At 46.0% G+C, this 20,188-nt stretch overlaps 1 protein-coding gene across 4 annotated transcripts in view; it reads left to right on the top strand.

Moving 5' to 3' along the window:
- ETV4 (ETS variant transcription factor 4) overlaps positions 1–20,188 on the top strand; it is a 40,305-nt gene that overhangs the window by 9,607 nt on the left and 10,510 nt on the right. Inside the window, exons 5-8 of one of the 4 annotated variants that reach the window (XM_044444628.1) lie at positions 11,509–11,562; positions 14,395–14,521; positions 17,863–17,937; positions 19,666–19,916. In XM_044444628.1, coding sequence (XP_044300563.1) covers positions 11,509–11,562; positions 14,395–14,521; positions 17,863–17,937; positions 19,666–19,916 — 507 coding nt within the window. Of the gene's footprint in view, positions 1–11,149; positions 12,461–14,394; positions 14,522–17,862; positions 17,938–19,665; positions 19,917–20,188 lie in introns of those variants that run through there. The other 3 variants (XM_044444629.1, XM_044444630.1, XM_044444631.1) reach the window with 3 other exon arrangements.

Genomic DNA, 20,188 nt, shown 5'->3' with positions numbered 1-20,188 from the left:
GATGCCTCTAAACAGGGCTATCCACTTTAGTTATAGGGCTTGTAGCCACTTGGGGACTTCTGTGTGGTTTTACAGGTGTAAATGTATTTGCAGACACTTTTCTTTGCCCTTGTGACACTTTGCTGTCCTGATTTTAATGTTGTATGTTAAGCATTTTTTAAAATGGTGGGTCTAGCATGTTGAAAAGCCAAGTGTTCCCCTCTTTTGCCAGCTCTGCCTTAACTTTAGGTTCTTGCCAGGTTGCCTTCTAAGAAACGCAGCTCGTGACTGGTTGCGCCACCTCGCTTGCCATTTTTTGAATGGGCAAACCTCGCCCACGGCAGCCATTTTGTGAGAGCACCCATGGTGCATATGTGTCCACTGACTAGCAAAGGTTACAGCCCCCTGGACCTATTCTTCATTAATGTTTCTAGTGCATGAACAGAAAAGGTCCTGCAATTTCCAGCGTGTTCCAGCTAGCTGATGGGGGGATGCTGGGAATTATAGGACATTTTGGACTGAGCATGCAGAGGATTGCCACATATGACTCCATGGGAAATATATGCTATGTGTGAAGGGAAACCTCTTGAATTGCAGTTGGTTTTGCTCTCAATTCTGATGTTGAGTGCGCTTAACAGGAGTCTAGTTTTGCCTTCTCCAACAATTGATAATACAATAAGGAAAGGCTCTGCTCCTCCAAATGCAAAGACTCAAGTTTATAGTCTCCCCCCATGAAAAATAAAACCCACCCTTCAACTCATCTTGATCCATGAAGAATTGCACTTGTGGGACAAACTAGACATGAGTTTTCACATAAGGAAAACCTGACAGCCCTTTCTTCCTGGCACAATGCCCTTGAGAGGAGTTGATTTTGCACTGGAGAAGGGGTGGGAGGGGAAGCAAGAGCTGAACCCTTCTCCCAGCAGTTTCTCTCGCCACCTCTGCCTCTGCTTCATCCTTGCCAGTGTTCTGGGATCTCTTGCCTTGAAATAAGGACATGAAAGATTGTGGTGGGAGTGAGGGGGAGCTGGGAGTCAGAAGCATACTAATGGGAAGGATTAGTCTTCCTTTCATTTCTTTACAATCCCTCAAAGATCCACCTGGTCAGTGATGCGCTTGGTTCAGCTCTGCATCCCTCATCCCCTACTGCAGCCTTCCCCCAACTTAATCAATGGGCAGGGATGATGGAAGTTGTAGTCCCAGATGTAGGAAGACTGCATTCTTGTAACCAAGCCGCAGTGCATTTAAGTGGAATGAATGTGCCTTCTTCCCTTGTTAAGCCTGCCTTCAGGTGATCCTCCTGTTTCAGCCATGTCTTGAATTTTAGACTGTAAGTCCCTAAGGACGGAGGCCTGTCGTCTCTTGCATAAGACCAAGGTGGGAGAGGTTCTCTCCTTCCACACTCCAGCGGGGATGCTGGGAGTCCCATAAAACCTGGAGGGCTACAGAGTTCCTACACCTGCATAAAGAAGCACGGAATATGGATGACACGATATAAATTAGTAAAATAAATTGCCCTCCCTCCCATTCTCTGATCAAATCTCTCCTGCACCAAATCCGAAGACTCAACAGTGCAAAAGAAAAATGACCGATCTGGGATTTGTTGCCTGTGAATGCAGGGCCAGTCAGCTTGCCCCTGAATCACAAAGGACCAAACTGGCAGTAAAATTGGTTGTGTGTATACTGAGAAGCGAGTTCCGCTTTTCCCAAATTAAATGTGTATCAGATTGCAAGCTTAACTGCTGCTTATCTTCCAACATGGTTTTTCATTCATGTCGGGCTGGGGGATAATGGAAATTGTAATCTGGAAGGTACCGGGTTGGGAAAGGCTGGTCTGGATGCTTTTCAAGGAGAAAACCAAATCGGACTAAATCGTGGCAGTGTTGGTGGGGCAGGAAAAGCATAGGAAACAGCAGCTGGAGGCCCCCCCCCCCCCCCGATTGGAGTCCAGGCTGCTGGCATTTCTATAGCATCGTCTGTGGAAAGTTCCCAGCATTCTGTTTCTGCTCACCTCTGAGATAGGCTTTGGGGTGTTCTTTAATAGTTGGCTTAAATAATCAAGGAAGAAACTGATTTCAAATCAACGTAGTTTCCTGAACTGATATGTAGTCTAGTTCAGACGCGCACTTGATCATTGGCCTGGTCACCACAGATGGCTGGAAATTCACAGCAGGCAAGCGGCCGGGCTGGCAGGGGAGAAACGGACGACTCTGTCTGTGTTGCATCAGCCTGCTCGGTTTCCTCCAGGTTTTTGAGAAAGGACAGCCTTTTCTGCAACTGGGGCAAAATTGCAGTGGGTCAGCAGGAGGAGGATGGCGTGATCGGTCCCTCTTCTGCAACATCTGTTTGTGCTTCACAGAGGCTGCGCAGGCGCTGGTGTAACCCAGTATCTCGAAGTGGGCTACTGCTTTCTTCGAATCCTGTAAAACATCGGTGCTTGGTTAGTAATTTTTCAGGGATTATTTTTCAAGCCTGTGCTGACAGATGGCTACAACAATGCAATGATTTTTGTTTGCCTCTGAACAGAGCCTTTGTATGCTATCCAGGAGAATAATTCCAAAACCGTAGTCCTCCGCTTCATGTTGCTTTAGCACTATGGAATCTTAATCTTTTTAGGGAACAATTGCAAAATGAGTGATTTTTGTTAGGCTGTTACACCCTTAAGCACAGTAAACTCTCCCAAAGATGGAAGTTGTTCTATAATCCAGTCTTCCCCAATGCAGCCCACTCCAGATGTTCTGGCCTGCAATTCCCATCATCCCCAGTCCAACATGTGGATGGCATCATTTCAGAGAAGGCTGGGAGTTGGCCCCCTTGAATTCAGTGGGGTTTCCTTCCGAGTGGACATGCATAGATCATAATGAATTTTCCCAGATGTTGTGCAGAACAAAATTGTGTTGTATCCAGACTATGTCAAAGGGCAAACCTATGCAGGTGCAGGCAGGGAAAAGTTGTACAATTCCCAGAATTTCCCAGCAAACCAGGGATGCTAGGAAAAATAAGATTTTTGTTTTTAATTTTGCTATCTAAATATGGGTAGGATTGCACACTTGTTTTGAATTGAAATGAGCAGGACTTTAGTTAGGACTAACATACTTGTATCACCTAATTTTGCTCCTGATTTGTTTTATTATATAGAAAAGCATTATATTGTGTAGAATTTTCTAGGCATTGTACAGAAAAATAAACATGCTCTGCAGTGGGTCATTGATCTAGTTTTAAGATATTCTGGAGTATGTGGCTCCAGTAGATTCAAACAATATTTTAAAGCATGTTGAAAACCATGCATGTGCCACATGCATGTAATCCAACTGCAATTGTGTGTGTTTAAAAACAATTGTAATTGCTTTTTAAAAGCGGCTCTACATTTGGCGGTTTGGGGGGGGGGAAGCAATCACATTAAAAAAATAGAAGAAGGTTGGGATTGGGTTAACAGAAGCCCTGAAGAGGCCAGAAAGCTGATGTAATGACTTGGTGAAAGACCCACTTTGTTAAACTCAGTGCTCTTCTGTTGCAATCCCCTGAAATATTGCTTCCTGCAAGGCAACTGAAAAGCCCTCCTTCCATTGGCATCAATGGATGCTCAGGGCTCTGGGGAATACATGCTTGGAGCTGGAGAGACATGTGGGTCCTCACCTAGCAAAGCTAGGTGGAAATCTGACTCGGAAATCCACTGATCTCTTCCGCATGTGTGTGCATGCGTGTGTGTGTGTGTACACATGCATGTGTGCAGAAAATGCTTTTTTCTGTCTAAACATGCATAAGATCGTATCTTCTGATGAGCTTGTGTGAAAACAGTGATTTGTACTATTCTTAGACTTGGAAAAGGAGTCTGGTGCCAGACTAGGTGGGACCACACAGAAGGCAAAATAGAGCTGATGGTGAAATGAGTGTTTGCTTCTGAAACTCATTCATTTTTAATCCAAATTGAATCCATGGGGGATGGTTTGTACCTGCTTTGCCTGAGCTTCTGGCTCACATATCTGAAAGAAGCTGGCTCCTTTTCTTCACCTTGAGCCCCGGGCAGAGAAACCTTGCAGCATAGCTTCTTTGCCATTGGGTCCCACATCATTAATTTTATTGAGCTTCTCAAGGGCACCAATGCTAGAGGGGAGTGTGGATTCTCCTCCATGTTCCCCAGATTTGGCATTTTGTATCTTGGAGGGATTTGTGGGAGATGGGCTGCAGCAATAATTTAGGACCAGATAACCGAGCAAAACTCCTTCTCTTATACATACCCAATCAGCCATTAAGGCTCTGGGAGAAGGCCTTGTTGGTCATTCTAAAATTATCTGAATGTTGCAGTGGAAAACCTTGGCAGTGGGATATCTTGGCAGCAAGTATCTACTCTATCCAAAAATAAAAATAATAATTCCCTGTACAGTTTGGGAAGCAGAAAAAAATATGCTTGATTTCTGAAAATGTGCCCATTTAGCCAGGTTTTCCCTGGACTGTAAAGAAATTAACTGCTCTGTTCCATTTTAATGCTCATGCACTGTTCTGTCTTATGTATGATTATAATTGTGTTTTTAAAATCATATTTTCAAGGTAATTTGAATTGCTATGTTAATATTTACATAAAATTGGTTAGGGACTTTTCTAAATCCTTCGTATTGCAATAGTAAGAGAAATAAAGAAACGGGTGATGCAGTGAAATGCGGGCGAGGAACCACAGCTCTGTGGCGGAGTGTGCATTTTGCCCACTGTGTGTGTTTTGCCCACTGAATGCTCCTGAATCAGCCATTAAAGGATCAGGCGGTAGGAGAGACCACTTCCTGATGGACATCCTGGAGAACTGCTGCCTGTCAGGGTGGGTGGCACTGGGCAAGATCAGGGGTAGGCTACGTGTGCCCTCCGGCCATTTTCATTGGCCCCATGACTCCCAAGTTTGATGCCACGCTGCTGCATTTTGGTGCCAGAATCAGTGGTGCAAGGTGGGCTCCCGACAGTTCTGGGAGGGGAAGTTGGCTCCCCAGACCCACCAAAGTTGCCCACTCCTAGGCTAGATCGGTGGAAATTTTCACCTGGTGGATAGCAGCCTGGTATGCAACAGCTGTGCCACAACCCCCACCAAATCTGTGTACTTCTCTGCTCCCTAGCCTGCATGGACCTAAAGGGTGTTCCTGAGATTCTTGGCTGGTTGCCTGACAACCGACCCAGAGTGTGTGAAATGGTTACTCCTTGAGGACATCCACCATCTTTAGGAGGAGCTGTGGAGCTCTTGTTGTCTGCCTCATTCAGATATTTCATCCAGGCTTGTTTAAAACATGGCGTGCAGTTCTCGCTCCAGGTTTGGTTTAAGGATGCCCAGAGATGGTGAGTTCTTGAATGAAGTCAAAAGGGGAACCAGCTTGGTGTTGCAATTGCGGACTATACAGCAGAATTGCTGTGCATGCATTCTTAGAAGGCGTGATGCAGGATTTCGGGGAAATGCTGAACTGGGTTAATTTGCAGCTGAAAATGTTTGCTTGCGTTGATCAAATGTAGTCTCCTTATTTTACTTCCATTTAGTAATGAACAAAGGTTTTTAAAATGGTTACTCCATGTTAATTTTTCATCTTAGTGCACAAGTATTTGACCTGAAATCTATAAGAAAAAGTCTAAAATGCACTTAATGAGACTTAAATAATGAATTATGTAGAAATTTTTATCGGAAAGCTTGTACAAAATCAAAAAGCGGGTACTTCCCTTGCATTTTTTAAGATTTAGGAAAAAAAAGCCAGATCCTGAAAATTGTTCACATGATGGATTTTCAGAGTCAAAAGAACTGAATGATATGCTGACAACTTTCCCTAATATTATATTTGCCATTGATATTTATTAATCATCACTAATGAATTTACAGAACTGAATTTTTTCAGCAGAATCATTAAGCGCATCACTTCTTTGAAACAAGCCCCCGAACTGAGTGGGACTTGAGTAAATTTGCTGAGCTAAGAATTCACTGAAAAACTCTAACTTGATGATTTTTAAAGACATCTGTAAAGATTATACAATTTAGGGCAAACATTTCCTCCATGTCTTCTCCATTTGAAAGCATTCTTATGATGAAATATGCATGAAAATGACTGAACAAACAAAAAAGCCCATTCACATTCATGCAAATGAGATGTAAGAGCCGCTGTTCTCCTACTGATCCTGCAAAATCGAGATGGATTTTCAGTTCAGATCTTTTCTATTATTTATTCCTGCTACACTCTTCTTCCAAAAGCAGGTCCCACTGAGAAAAAGAGGACATCCAGAGATCAAATCGTCCTAGCTTCTCCTCTTGAAAGTGCGTTTTTGTTGCTGAAGATTTATTCTTATGATCCAGGATGCTGTTCACCTACCAAGGAACCTGTGTGGGTTGGTGTATGGATTGTGACAGGTTTAGCTAACAGCTGGATTTCATGGTTTCCACAACGGAAGCTCGGCCAATGTTTGTTCATCCCAAGAGTCCAAGAGGCAGCATGGAGCCACTGTGGCGCACCCTCCCCGAGCTGGCACTAGGCTGGGAAAGGCTGTCCCAGAGCCTAATCTGAATGTTTGTAACCTCCTCCACACCGCATTTAAAAACTGTAACTAAGCAAAGGCACAATGGCTTCACCAGCCAGTTTCTGTTTTGCATTTTTCCCTCCTCTGCATTCCCCCACCGGCCTCTTTGTTTTCTGTGTGACGAAAGTGTCTCGGAGAACTTGAAAGCTTGCGCGTTAAGTTGCAATATTTTGCCTGGCTTAATAAAGGCAATCCCTGAAGAGGAATCTTACATTTTTACAACCCAAATGGCCACCTTCTCTCCCTTCCCTGACACTGACAATAATAATATAATACTCCGTAAAGAGTACCGAAGGGCTTGGCTATTTTTCTGCACAGGGTTTTAAAATACCCTGCCCTTTGTAGACTGCATCGTAAATGGGCAGAGGAACCAAAGGCCCCCTGGGACCAAATCTGGCCCTCCTGGTTTCTCAGTCCGGCCCTCCGGCATTCCTCAGGACCCATCACCTTTCCCCCTGTTTGTGGGAGATCTAGTCATGGATCCTTTGCTCCGCGTCTGCTGCTGCCTGGTAGTCCTCTGCTGTCTTCCATTCCAGGAAAAGAGTGTTGCTGTTTATTTATTTGGTTCCCTGCAAGATACATTCTCAGACTTCTTGCTACTCTTAGCCAGATCAAAGGAAGGCCAGCTATCCCTTTCACTCAAGACCATGTGGAAGGCATTAAAAAGCATCAGCTGCTTTTAGTAGCGAATAGATTCCATTTATGCGACAGAAGCAGGAAACCGAACATGCATGCTAAAAACAAAGCAAAACTGTGAGTGACTTTCATTAGACTGGTGAAGGGGGCCTTCCAAAGTAGCGCCTCACTCACTGGCCCCATCTCTTCAGCCGCAGCCTTTTATTCTAGTCTTGCATTTATTCCAGCCACTCACCAGATGACCAGGAATTCCAGGCTGGCATTTTCCTTCTAGCTGAGTGAACAAGTTGGCACAGGGGCCACAGCGATCTCTCCCTCCCTCGGCCCCATGCTCAGTTTCTATACCAGCACCAGAAGAAATGAAGACAGTACAAAACCAGGTTAACTAAGAAGAAATTAAACTCATCGCTAAAAGCAAATTCTATTGTGCTTTTAGACTGCATTTACTCACCTCCGTTTTCTTCAAAAAAGGGGTGAATACTTTTTTTTTTTTTTGGCAGGCTGGTCACTTTTTGGGGAGCGGGGCTTAATTTTCAGCTGTTTTGTGCCATTGTTTCTAAATTTAGGTTGTAACCTCTTTGGGGAAGGTTTTTTCTGGGTCATTCACTGCTCCTGTCTGTGGAGGCTCCTGAATGCCAAGAAGGAACAGAACCAAAAGGCCAAATTAGATAACAAGGAGTTAGTAAATGCTGGATCACCACCTTCCCTGATTGGACACCCTCCAGATGTGGTAGAAAACAACTCCCATCATTCCCAGCCAGCTTGGTCATTTGCTTGAACGTACAGGTGCAAGGCATAACATTGTTCTTTAAAATAAATTTGGCCAAGCTTTCTAAGGATGGTGGGAATTGTAGTCTGTAATATCAGGAAACTGCTAGCTTAGAAAGGTTTGGGTTAAATCCAGAGGCTGAGGCTGATCTCATTAACTGGAAAGATATGTACAGTAATCAGATGGAAACTAATTTTTAAAATATTTTAATACAAAGACTTACAAAACAGCAAATGTTAAGTCTTTGGAAATATTGTAGTGCTCTAACATTTGCAAAGTGCCATGTTTTACCTCATGCGCTGCTACAAGGAGGATATTATTATTATTATTATTATTATTATTATTATTATTATTATTACATTTCTATGCCGCCCCTTGCCGAAGCCTCGGGGTGGCTTACAACACAATAAGATACATTTGAGGCATTCCTTTCACTGCACATAGTTCAGGGTTTGAGTGGTTCAATTTGCTGCACACGCTTTATTATATTATCCTTCATTTACCAGAAATCATTTTAAAATCACCATCAGATTTAGGGAAATCTTTGAGTTGGCTGTTTTATTTTTCTAAATGTATTTAAAAACTCCTAATAACAAGTGGAATACAGGCCAGCACAAACGAGATCAAATAAACAATTACAGGTCAAACCACATCACATATACAACAACTTTATTAAGAGAGAACCATAGTAATTAGCTGGGTCTCTTAAGGTCTCTCAAGGCTTGCAGTGAGAGGGTGTGAGTTTCATGAAGGTGTGGTCACCCTTAATAAGACTGAGGTTTGGCCAAGAAGGAGAGGAGGGTAAATGCAATGAGAATAAGGTTGCAGAAATGCTGACATAGGGCAGGATCCCATGTATGTTTACACATGCAAAGCTACAACTCTCAGTTGTACTTTTGTTGGCTACTCCTCAAACAGAATGCTGGACTTTTTTAGGCCTTCAGATTAATTTTATTTTTGATTTATTCTGTTGCTGCATTAAGCCTTTCTTAGGTTTGAACATTACGTTGTATGATATTTCAAGTGTGTGTGCTTAAAACTTTATTTTGTGAATGATCCAAAGACTTGTCCTATTAGGTGGCATAATTTATTTAAATTATATAAGTAAATGATTTAAAACTGGGATTTGAGTTGTATTTATGCTGGCCATGATCACAATCATTCTTTTCATCCTCCCTTCTCTTTCACACCAGAAGGAAAGTTAATGACTACTAAAGCATGTGGTTTTGATACATCTAAAAATACTTTTCCCCTTTCAGAACTATGTTTTTATTTTGATGCCTATTTTAATTGATCGCTTAACAACTCAACAAAATCCTGTGCATATTTATTAAGAGTTTGTGTCCAATGCAGGTGACTCCCAAGAAAGCGTTGCATGGAATTGAACTATTCTATCTACTCCTTCTTGGGCGTGAGGCCCATTGAATGCAGTACTGCTTTCTTCTGATTAAGCATGCACAATATATCCGCTTAAGATTTTCTTTGCTAGTTCACAGATTTAATGAATTTGCTAATAGAATAACCGGAGCTGACACAGAGATAGTCAGATAAAAAGGATGGGTTTGCCTTCTGTGGAATGGGTGTTGGAGAAGTTTATTTATTTATTTAGGACATTTCTAAGCCATCGCATTCGCAAAAAGCCTCGGGGCGGCTTACAAAACAAATAAATAAACAATCATACAAATAATCATAAAAATCCGGAGACATCTCGGCATAAATATAAAAACCAATAAATAAATGCAATTTACAATTTACAATTAAAATAACTTTTAAATAAAAAGGTCTTGGCCTGGCACCGAAAAACAAATAACAATGGCGCCAGGTGGACCTCTCTGGGGAGTGCATTCCATAGGTGGGGTGCCACTGCAGAGAAGGCCCTCCTTGGGGTACTCACCCTCCTAATATCCTTCACGGAGGGTTCCTGGAGAAGGGCTTCTGCCGCCGATGTCAAGGGGCTGGAGGGCATATATGGACGTTCACATATATATATCATATATGAGAGCATTCTGGAGAGCCCTTTGGAACTCTGCCCTCACCTCTGACTTGGGCTTAGTATCTTGGACTTTTCCATTTAGACTCCACAGTTTGCCACCTGGGAAACGGGTGTTTTGTGGCCATCACTGCCCCCAGTGGCAAACAAGCCCTGTCAAGGAAGCCATTTTGTGAGGGAGCACCCCACAACACGCTTTCAGTATTCCAAATGTGGCCTCCAGACCAAAAAGGTTGCAGATTCCTTTTTTAAGTTTTATTTTCTTAACATAAACAAGTGCATAAGAAGAATTATGAAATAGACAAAGCAAACTAAAATAGACACAGCAAACTAAAATGAACAAAGTTGCAAAGGGAATTCTAGACAAATACAGCCTATACATTCAAATCCCCAAATTAATCCATCTTTCTATTTTTCCACACTCTGTGATAGTTTATCAAAAAAAATTTTAATCTGTATCCCAATCATCTCAAACCCTCTACTGCTTTTTTTAAAACTCAAATCCCATTAGTCATACTGAACATGAAATAGTAAAATTTCCATTGATCATTACATTTTTCTGTTAAGGTTGCAGATTCCTGATCTATAGTGGCAGAAGGCAGTTGGTGAAGATGAAATCCCCACAGTAAATGCTTTGCCAGCAGAAATAAGACATGCAAACTGCTGGCACTCTGAGAGGGACTCAGACAGTGGAGTATGAGGAGAGACAGAGAGAACTGGGCATGTTCAGCCTTGAGAAGAGAAGACTGAGGGGGGTATGATACCCCTCTATAAGTACCTCAAAGGCTGCCACAAAGAGGAAGGTCAGATCTCTTCTCACTGGTACCAGAGTGTAGGGCATGGACTAATCAAGTCAGTTGCGACAACCCAGAGTCAGGCTAGATATCAGGAAGAGTTTCCTCACTGTCAGAGCAGTAAAACAGAGCAACCAGTTGCCTAGAGAAGTAGTGGGCTCTCCCACACTAGAGACTTTCAAAAAGAAACTGGACAGCCATCTGAGTGGGATGGTATAACTCAGTGACCTGCAACAGCCGGGGGTTGGACCCAAAGACCTTTTGGCCCCTTCCACCCTACTATTCTATGATTTAGACAGGAGCTTTGAGAGTGATAAAAGATCTAGAATGCACAGCATGAGGTGCTAAAATCTGAAAGTTGTTGCTCAGCTCACTTGCTCGTGTTATCTGGAGCTCTTTAACCCCTTGGTCTGGTTTGCCTTTCTCTGTGCTCATGCCTAGCTCGGTCAGTGAGGACTAGTGGCTTAGTCCGTGTGGCTTTGAAGTTGGCATTTGTATCAGATGGCCCTGTGCTTCTGTTCTAACTTGATCTGAAATATTTAGCTATCAGTAGGACATTAGGGAAAAGGAAACTAAATGCCGAGTTCCTCACTTTCTAAAAAAAGAAGGAAAGAGCCAGCCCTGCTAATGGGCGAATCTCCTGGGGAAGAGATTACGTTAGAAGTGATTGAGTCCCAAGGGGAAAACAGCTTTTGTCTCCTGGCAGTGATGCATCCTCATTTCTTGTATAGCCGCTTTCACCTTCTCCTGACTTCAATAAAGCAGAATGCCAAATGTCACTGGTCCTTATTTCTCTCACTTTGCAGCTCAGGTTCCGGACAGTGATGAACAATTTGTGCCTGACTTCCATTCAGAGAACTGTAAGTACTGTGACTGGGGAGACAGACAGGAAGGGAAGGCAGGGCGGGAAAGATCAGGTGGAGAGGATAGACCGGCGTAGGATAGATACCGTAACCGCCTGATCCTTTGCACTGAATCAATGGGCTTGTCTGTCTCTGCATAGGTTGCAGCTGTGAGAATACAGTCGGTCCTCAGCTGCCTTTCTCGTAGTTATCTATCTAATATGGCTAACTAGTGACTGTTTTGCTGCTGCTGGTGCTATTCATTCGGAATGTTGGTTCCTTCCTGTGGACCAGCTTCCCGATGGGGCACCCCCCCCCCCCCGCCAAGATGTGTTGGACAGCAACTCCCAGAATTCCCAGCCAGCATTGGCCAATGGTTCTGTTCTCCAAAATGGTTCTATCCTTTTGGACGCTGATGTTGGATTGTGAAAAGAGATTGACTCTCAAATATTTGAGAAAGTGAAGGTTTTTGTGGCAGGTCTATAGTTAGAAAGATGCATATTTCTGCCTACCCCACCTCAACATATAGTATCTATTAAAATAGTTGCCGCTTAAGGTGCAGACCTATCCCTGAAAGGGGAGCTGGAGGAGGCATAGGATGCCTGAGACCTTCCTCTACAGAGGTCTCCCCTTCTTTTGCTCCATCAGCTGAGCCAGGAAAACAAGGTGCTCCAGCAGTGAGTTGGGGAGGGCACAGCTCTGCAGCTACTTATTCTCCCCTGGTCCCTTTAGACTCTCAAAACAAGGGCTGGGAATTATGCTTGCCCTAAGCTGGTGTAGTTTATTTTTCTTCCAGTGTTGTCCATGGGAAGAAAGAGAAGACAAATGCCAGTTTGCAGAAGAGAAAGGGGAAGATCAAATGCTCCGGCCCCAATCTTGAACCGTGGGTGGTGTGAGGCTCCAGAACTTCGAAAGTGTTAGTGCCTCTGCCACATTTAAACCCTGCCCCATCACATGGGCTTGCTTTGCTGGCCGGCTAATAATTTGCTCGAAAACTTCCTTAAATATGCCTTCATCATTTCAACAAGTTATGTTTTACTTTTTATTAAAGCCTTTCTCCCAGAGCTCAAGGCACAGGGGTTGTGGAGCTTTGAGCTCTTCAAGCTGCAATCCTAGACTCACTTTTTCAATGGTGGTTTAATGTCGGGAGACATGTGTAGGGTTGCACTGTATGGGATATTCCAGGCCCTTTGCCTGGACATGAGCTAACTCTCTTTTGGAATGACTTTTTCTGCTTGTGGCAGCAAAAGGTCCAATCACTGCTGTTCTGCTCAATTGCTCTCTATGGAGGAAGCTCGTTTCCAAATTCTGTTTTTCTGGCTGACAGCAAGGGCGCTGTTATAGCGGACAAGTGGTGGGTCCTTATGATTGCCATTCAGTGCACCTTAAGAAACGTTTTAAACACGTTCAGTTGCCTCTGCAGCAGCCTTGCTGACTGGGGATGAGGGCGTTGCTTTCCAACACGTCGGAAGGAGCCTGGGGAAGGCTCCCCTGTGGTTTCTGGCTGTACTGCCGTGATCCCCCGTACCCCACTGGCCTTGCTGCTGCTGTGCTATGCATTTACCCACCCAGGCCGCATACCCCCTGACCCATTCCAGGCCAAGCATAGCTCGCTCATAGCTCTTCCCTGTATGCAGTCAAGCCTTTGCTAGCAGCTGGGCCTCTCTTCTGGTGCCATGAACCCTAATTTTGCTTGCCTGTGTGCACAGATGGGGTTAGATCTCAGTGTAGTTGTATTTAGAACAGATTCTCTGCAATCAAAGGGAGTTAGTTTAGTCACGAGTAACATCTATCCCATTGATTTCAGTGGGTCTATTATTGTTGCTGTTTCTGCAGTCGTTGGGTTGCCCTGTAGCTGAAAGTCTCAACGTGAGACGCACAATCAAAGGAAAACCAATACAACCAAGAATAAAACCCTGTAATAAAGCACACCAAAAAGGCATTCCTTTAAAAGCAGCAACACAAATGCATCATGTAAAGGCAAAATCATATGCATGTTCAGGCAGAAGAAAAAAAGCCCTATAGTTCCCAGCATTCCCCAGCTAGTAAGGTGTAGGACTTTTTCAGTCCGAACATGCATAGGATTGTACCTCAAAGTGGTAACTCAACAGCTATCATTAGAGCAGATGATTTAAAAATGCAACAGCACGCATTCTAAAAGTAAAGTTATGGGCTAGGTGTGACTATGCCTGGTTCTGACCCCTGGTCTGGTACAGGCACCACTGGGACACATGCATGCAAAGAGCACACCTTCTCTGCGCTAGGAATGGGTAACTTCTGGCCTCTGAGCTAATTCAGAAGTCCTCCTGCATGAGATCAGTGCGGAGCTCCGGCAGGGCTGATCGACGCTTCTCTTGCGTCAGAGCAATGGGAACAGCGGAAAGAGGAAAGGGGTAGCCCCACCCACTGCGTGCTTTGGCCCCGCCCACCTCCAAAATTCACCTGGCGGGAATGCAGTCCTTCACAGGAAAAATGAAAGGGGGGAGGGAAGGAAAAGAAAGAAAGAAAGAAAGAAAACTTGCCACCCCTGCTGTGTGTGCATGCCCCCACCCAAGATGCCGGGACCCCCAGATATGGGTCACGCAGAACTGGGCCTGACTTGCCCTGAGGAGGCTCGATCCGTGTCCCAGTCCGAGGCAGCCCTGGCACCCTCCTGCTTCCTTTTCCTTATCAACGCAGCGTGCAGTGCACAGGTTGCCTCCCACATCCCCTTGGCGGCTGGGTGGGAGGGAGGGAGAGGGCGGCTTCCCCCACCTTTTCTGCCCCTTCCCTGTGGCCAAATCCTGCCTATGGCAGTCTGTAGCGGCAGGTGGAGTGCCTCGATCTCCTAATCTCCCCCCTTCTTTCCAGTGGCCCTCCATAGTCCCCCCGCTAAGATCAAAAAGGAACCCCAGAGCCCATGTTCGGAAGCTCCCGGCTCCTGCAGACACAGGCAACCTTTTCAGTACCGTAACGGAGAGCAATGTCTCTATGCCAGGTAAGGCTGTCCGATCCAGCAGGTCCGGTCCTGCTTGTTTCACCTGATGTCACTTGAGGCACACCTGGCAGCTTTCCCAGTGTTCATAACCTGGTGCCAGAATTGCCATGATGTCCAGAACGGGAGGCTACCATCTCCTTGGCAGTCTTCAGTCAGTAACCAGCTGAGATGCCCAGTGTTTCTATGGACATCCCCTATAGTTTAGCCTGAAGCACAGGGCCCGGGGACCATGGCTCACTGGCAGAGAACTTGCTTTGAACACGGAAGGCCCTGATGTTTGCAGGTAGGGCTATGAAAGCAGCCTGCCTGGAAGCCTGCTGGTCCATGACCTTACTAGACTAGAGAGACCATTGGTCTGTTTCAGTAGAAACCATCTTCCTTTGGTCCTCTGCTTAGGAATGGACTCCTATAGAGAAATGGAGACCTGGGCAAAAAACCTGCCCAGATAAACCCCCATTGGGGTTGGGAACTGGAAAAATTCAAACCCCACTTTTTTTTCTAAATTGGGATTTTTTGGAAAAACAAATTGGAGGATAGAAATATTCCCCCTTGTCTGCCCCCCCTCCAAGCCTTCACATCTGTTGACCGATCAGTCAGGCTTGGTCTGACCAAGCTTGTTGGGAACTGAAGGTTAAGCACGATCTATTTCGTTTCCACGCGAGCTGGCATTTTTGCTTTTCCTCTGTACGGAACAGCCTACATTTTTTGGTGTGAGTTGCTCCTAATGTTTCTCTGTTTGTGCATGTTTTAAAAAGTACGTCCCCCCCCCCCACACTCAGTACTTTGTATTGCTATGTTGCTGGTGTGTGTGCTCTTCCCCACCCCCATGCATGTGTGCACATTTAGCCTGAGCTAAGCTGTTCCATTTTCCCCAGGAGATGCAAACTGGGTAAATCATCAAAAATACCTCTTTTCCTTCTCCACCTTCTGTAGATCCCAAGAAGCAATGTCTTGTATGCAGATGTTCAGCCTTCGCATGATAGGGCTAAGAGGGTGTGTATAAAGGGGGTCAGGGTACACCCTTGGGGCCTGTTCCCACTGGCTTCTGGTTCTTGAGCCCCCAAACCTTCTTGTTCCAAAGGTGCTTGTACTCAGGTAGAACCTTCTAGACCAGGTTTCTCCATCCTGGGACCTTCCTGATGTTTTGGCCCCAAACTCCTAGGGCTGTGCTGGCTAGGGCTGAAGCAAGATGAACTCCTAAATATCTGGGGGGGGGGGTGCCAGGTTGGGGCTGAAGACTGTAAACAACTGCTCAGTGCAGTGAAGGTGGAACAAGCTGGTTGGTGTCAGCAGATGTGGGGATCTCTGTGTGTATCTGGCATGCCATGCCTCCTTCCTCACTCTCCTTTCCGTCAGGGGTGCAAAACCTCAGGCTTGGGGGCCACATCTGGTGCTTGCAGGTCCTCCAGTTGGCCACACACCCTTTCTTTTTCTCTTGATTGCCCATCATTTGGTGCTTCCTGGCCTTTGCAGCATTTATTCCCCACCCTAAAGGTTGAAATCCCTCTCCTAAGCCTCAGTCACTATCAGCAAGAGCTTTAAGGAAATGATGCTGGCAAGTTTGGCCAAACCCTTTTTGCTCTGCCCACCAATGAAAGAGGCTCCCAAGACCTTCTTGGAAAGGGAACTTCGCCTTCAGGTTGAAAGATGTTCTGTGTCCCTCTTAGTCCTCACATGCCTGCAAAAGGCCACAATTCCAGAATATTCTGTCCTGGTCTGGCCACACTGGGAATGCTGTGCATGGTTCTGGCTGTTATGCTTTAAGGAGGGCATTGACAAGTAGGGGAACACACCGAGAAGAGCAACCAGGATGGTGAGAAAGTGTGGAAACCGAGTCTAATGAAGAACTGTCGAAAGAGCTGAGTATGGCGAAGAGACGATTAAGGGGAGAGAGTCTGTTTTACTTGAATGGCTCCTGCATAGAAAATAGATCTGGCATTCTCTGGTTCTTCAGAGGGAAAGACAAGAACCAAGGGCAGAAATTGTAAGGAAGCCATTTTCAGTGAAACTGTAGGAAGAAACTTCCTAACTGTAGGGGTTGTTCAGCAGTGGAACAGACTCCCGCAGGAGATGGTGGCGCTCCTTCACTGGAGGCATCTAAGCAGAAGCTGGATGGGCAGCTTTCAGGTATGGGCAAGACCCCTGCATGGAGTGTGTGTGTGCGTGGGGTGGGGGGTTGGTTTAGATGACCTCCAAGATCTGTTCCAACTCCTAGATTTTATGAATATGGTCAGAGGACAGGGAAGCTCCAGATATAGAAGATGCATGGAAGCCATCATTTAGCAGAGGTGAGCAGATCCCAACTTTGCTCATCCTCCATGTTCAGGTGCTGTGCCAGTGGGTGGCTAGCTAGGGGGCACCCTTTTGTGCCAACAATGCAACAAAAACCCCCTTGATCCATCTCTGGATCTGTCACTGCAGAAGTACAGCTTCAGGGCTTGATGGCAAAGACTCATCTTAACATCCTGCAGCAGTGAGTTCTGCAGGCTGCTTACAGGCTCTGCAAAGAACTTCCTCTTTGCTTTTTTCAAACAGGTTGGTGTCAGTTTCAGTGGATGATCCCAGAAGTTTGTCTTGAGAGTGTACAGGCAGCTGATCAGACTTCTTGTGTTAGTCTCCCAAACTTTTGTCCCCTTCATATCCATTGACCTCACAGCCCTCCCCTTTTACCAGCAGTTTTGGCTTTGCCTTGGATTCCTCCATCTCCTAATGGATCCCTGGAACAATCTTGTCCATGTTGCTATTCCTTACCTGGCACTGCAGAAATCTGGCCCTTCCACTCTGCTGAAACGCTGTGTTCACACGGATTGTTCAAAGCCTTCTTTTCTCCTCCCTTGGGGTTACAATCCAATCCTGCATCTCAGCTGGGATTGCTTTGCATTCTCAGTCAGGCTTCTTACTCTCGTCCTCGTGTTTGCCTTCAGAGCTCTCCATGGTTTCTTTGTCCCTCCACATATGGACCTGGTTGGGATGCCTGCTGGCCAGCCACACCCATTTGAAAGATGCTCCTTTCCATTCATCCCTTGGTCTTATTGTCAGTGCTTCACACCAGTAGTTGGCCTGGATGCTGTGCTTGGTCCCCACAGAACTGTTTTTGGATGTGTGCCTCGAAGATGTTTTGCCTTTCTGCAAACCCTGCCAGCCTCTTGATTCCTCTCTCTCGTGTGTGGATGGTACCATTCTGGCTACATAAAGATCCACCCGCAGAATGACTTTGCTGCTTTGTATGAATAACGATAAATAAACAGAATCTATCTTTGATCCTGGGTAAGGGGTAGGATATGGGTGGGAGTGAGAGAACTGCATATCCTTCCACAGTTGATGCTTGCACATTCTTCTAGGCACGAGTCCACCTTTGTGAGCCCCCACGGCCCACCCCAGGCTCCATCTGGCCGGGCATACCTTATGGAACACAGGTGAGCCATTGCAGTGCGCAGGAATAATTTTGCAGTGTATCCCACACCATTCTGAAGACTTGGTGCAAACCAATACAAGGCATCAATGAAGCACAGGAAGATTGTGCCCCCTCCTCATGTCTGGGTCCTGGGCTCACAGGGATGCAGCTCTCACCTGCACCCACCCCCTGCCCCGCACCCACCTGTAGAATTCCCTGTCCTCTCCACAATCCGCACACCTGAATTTCTCCAGCAACAGTGTTTCTTCTCGCTGTATGGGGAAAGACATGCTGGGATGGCTTGCGGATGAACAAGCGATATATAAGATTACCAAAGCTCTGCTGCTGGTGGAGAGGAGAACAGCTGGAGGAAAGGTGTTGTGATAGATGATTGCAGTGCCTGGATGTGTGAACGCTCCTGAATTTTTGGTGGTGTGGCCATGGGGGCTGTCAAGATGAGTGCTTGCACTGCAGCATCTACCATGCCACCACTGCCCTCAAGCATGACTGCCAGCTGCTGAGCCTAAAAGGCTCCCATGGGGCTCCCGGAATATGCTTCAACGAGGGCTCTGGTGGCCACTGGGGGAGAGTTGGCCACAAGTTTGGCCCCGTCGCTGTAACCAGCTCCTGAGCCAATCATGTTCGGCATCACTCACATGGGGATGGGAAACATGCAGTCCTCCCGAAGTTTTGGACTACAACCCCCATCATCCCCATTGGTGTGCTGACTGGGGCTAATGGGAACTGCAGTCGAACAGTGGGCAGCATGCTGTGGTGTCATTCCTCAGAGTCAAATAGGCTAGCAGAGTCCTCCTGAAACTTTCAGGTGGCACAAAGGGTTGTCCTTCATGCATGCACATCTTGGCGCAAGCGGACTGCGCAACCCGCCGCCCAGTGGGGTGCAGGAGAATTCAGTGCAGGTGGTTGCAGAAGCTCCACTATAAGTGGATTCTCCTCTCGCTCGTTGTTCAGACCGTAGTTTGCACTACTGCGACATCTCTTGTGCCTGTGCAGTGACACATGGGATACACAGGGCCACAATTTCCCATCACAGCTCTAGCAATGAGATCTCCTTGCCTCTTGGAATGTCCCTGAATTTTATTGTTTTGTTTTGGTGGAGTGATGCCCCAGAATGGGGCAAGGTTGGTGGGTTCAGAGCTTTTCTCTCTTTCTTGATGCATTATGGTGGCCTGTAAGATCCTTTACTTTAAAAAAAAAAAAAAATCTACCTTTCCCAAGCTAGTTCAATCCAGATGTGTCAGAGCGTGACACCCTGGCTCTGAGGACTTTGGCTGTTGGGTGGTATAGAAAATTTATTTAAAACTTTTGTATGCCATTCCTTATGCATAGCATCTTGGGACGACTTGCAATCATTAAAACAACACAATAAAATAAAATAACGTGTAGCATGGCTGTTGCCAGTTGAAATTGACTTGCTCTCCGGTCTACCTGGCCTGCACCAGCTTTGGGGCGCGCACCACAATAAATTTGCTAGCCTTTGAGGTATCGCCAGAGTCTCTTGTTTTTCTGCAAGTTGGATCCCTTCTAAAGTGGTTTAATATTATAAAACTTGGGGTAGGGGCACAACTGACCTATTTGCCATCCCATTTCAGCTGTCCATTAATTCTGCTTTGTTTCCACCGATATAACCCCACCGCCACCTCTTCCAGTGGGGGATTACCAGGATGCTGGGCGGTTCTTTGGTGTTCAGCAATTCCATCGTGATTCTACTGTCTTTCTACACTCCTAGCTCATTGTACCAGCCACACACCGAGACGGGCCAGCCCTTCTCCGCCTCTCAAACCTTGGGATCCGATGCCTCGCATGCATTCCAGCGCCCGCTCTCGGCCCCGTGCCTGCCGTACCTGCCACAGGGCTTCAAGCAGGAGTTCCCGGACCCCATGTACGAGCAGGCGAGCACTCTGGGGGCCTCCGGCAGCTCCCGGTACACCGCGGGAGTGGCGATCAAGCAAGAGCAGATGGACTATGCTTTTGACACAGGTAGGACATGGGAGAGTGGCCGACCGGAACACGTGTATGTGTGATCAGGTGATCAGGTGCACCAGGGTCCTTGTTTCAGATATGGCACTTCCAGGGCCAGCTCAGAGTTTGAAGATGCTTTGGCTAAAGTGTCCTCTGGCATAGACATGGACAGAAGTTTGCTGGATTGATTTTATTTATTATTTGATGTATGCTTCCTCCCCACTTCTCAGTCAAAAGACTCCCAAGGTATACCTAAGGTTACCTTGAACACAGGGAACATATACACAGAC

The sequence above is a fragment of the Varanus komodoensis genome, unplaced genomic scaffold (assembly GCF_004798865.1).
Source record: "Varanus komodoensis strain SLA01 unplaced genomic scaffold, ASM479886v1 scaffold45, whole genome shotgun sequence".
In the NCBI taxonomy this organism is placed as follows: Eukaryota; Metazoa; Chordata; class Lepidosauria; order Squamata; family Varanidae; genus Varanus; species Varanus komodoensis.
This window is presented reverse-complemented; position numbering and strand designations above follow the sequence as displayed.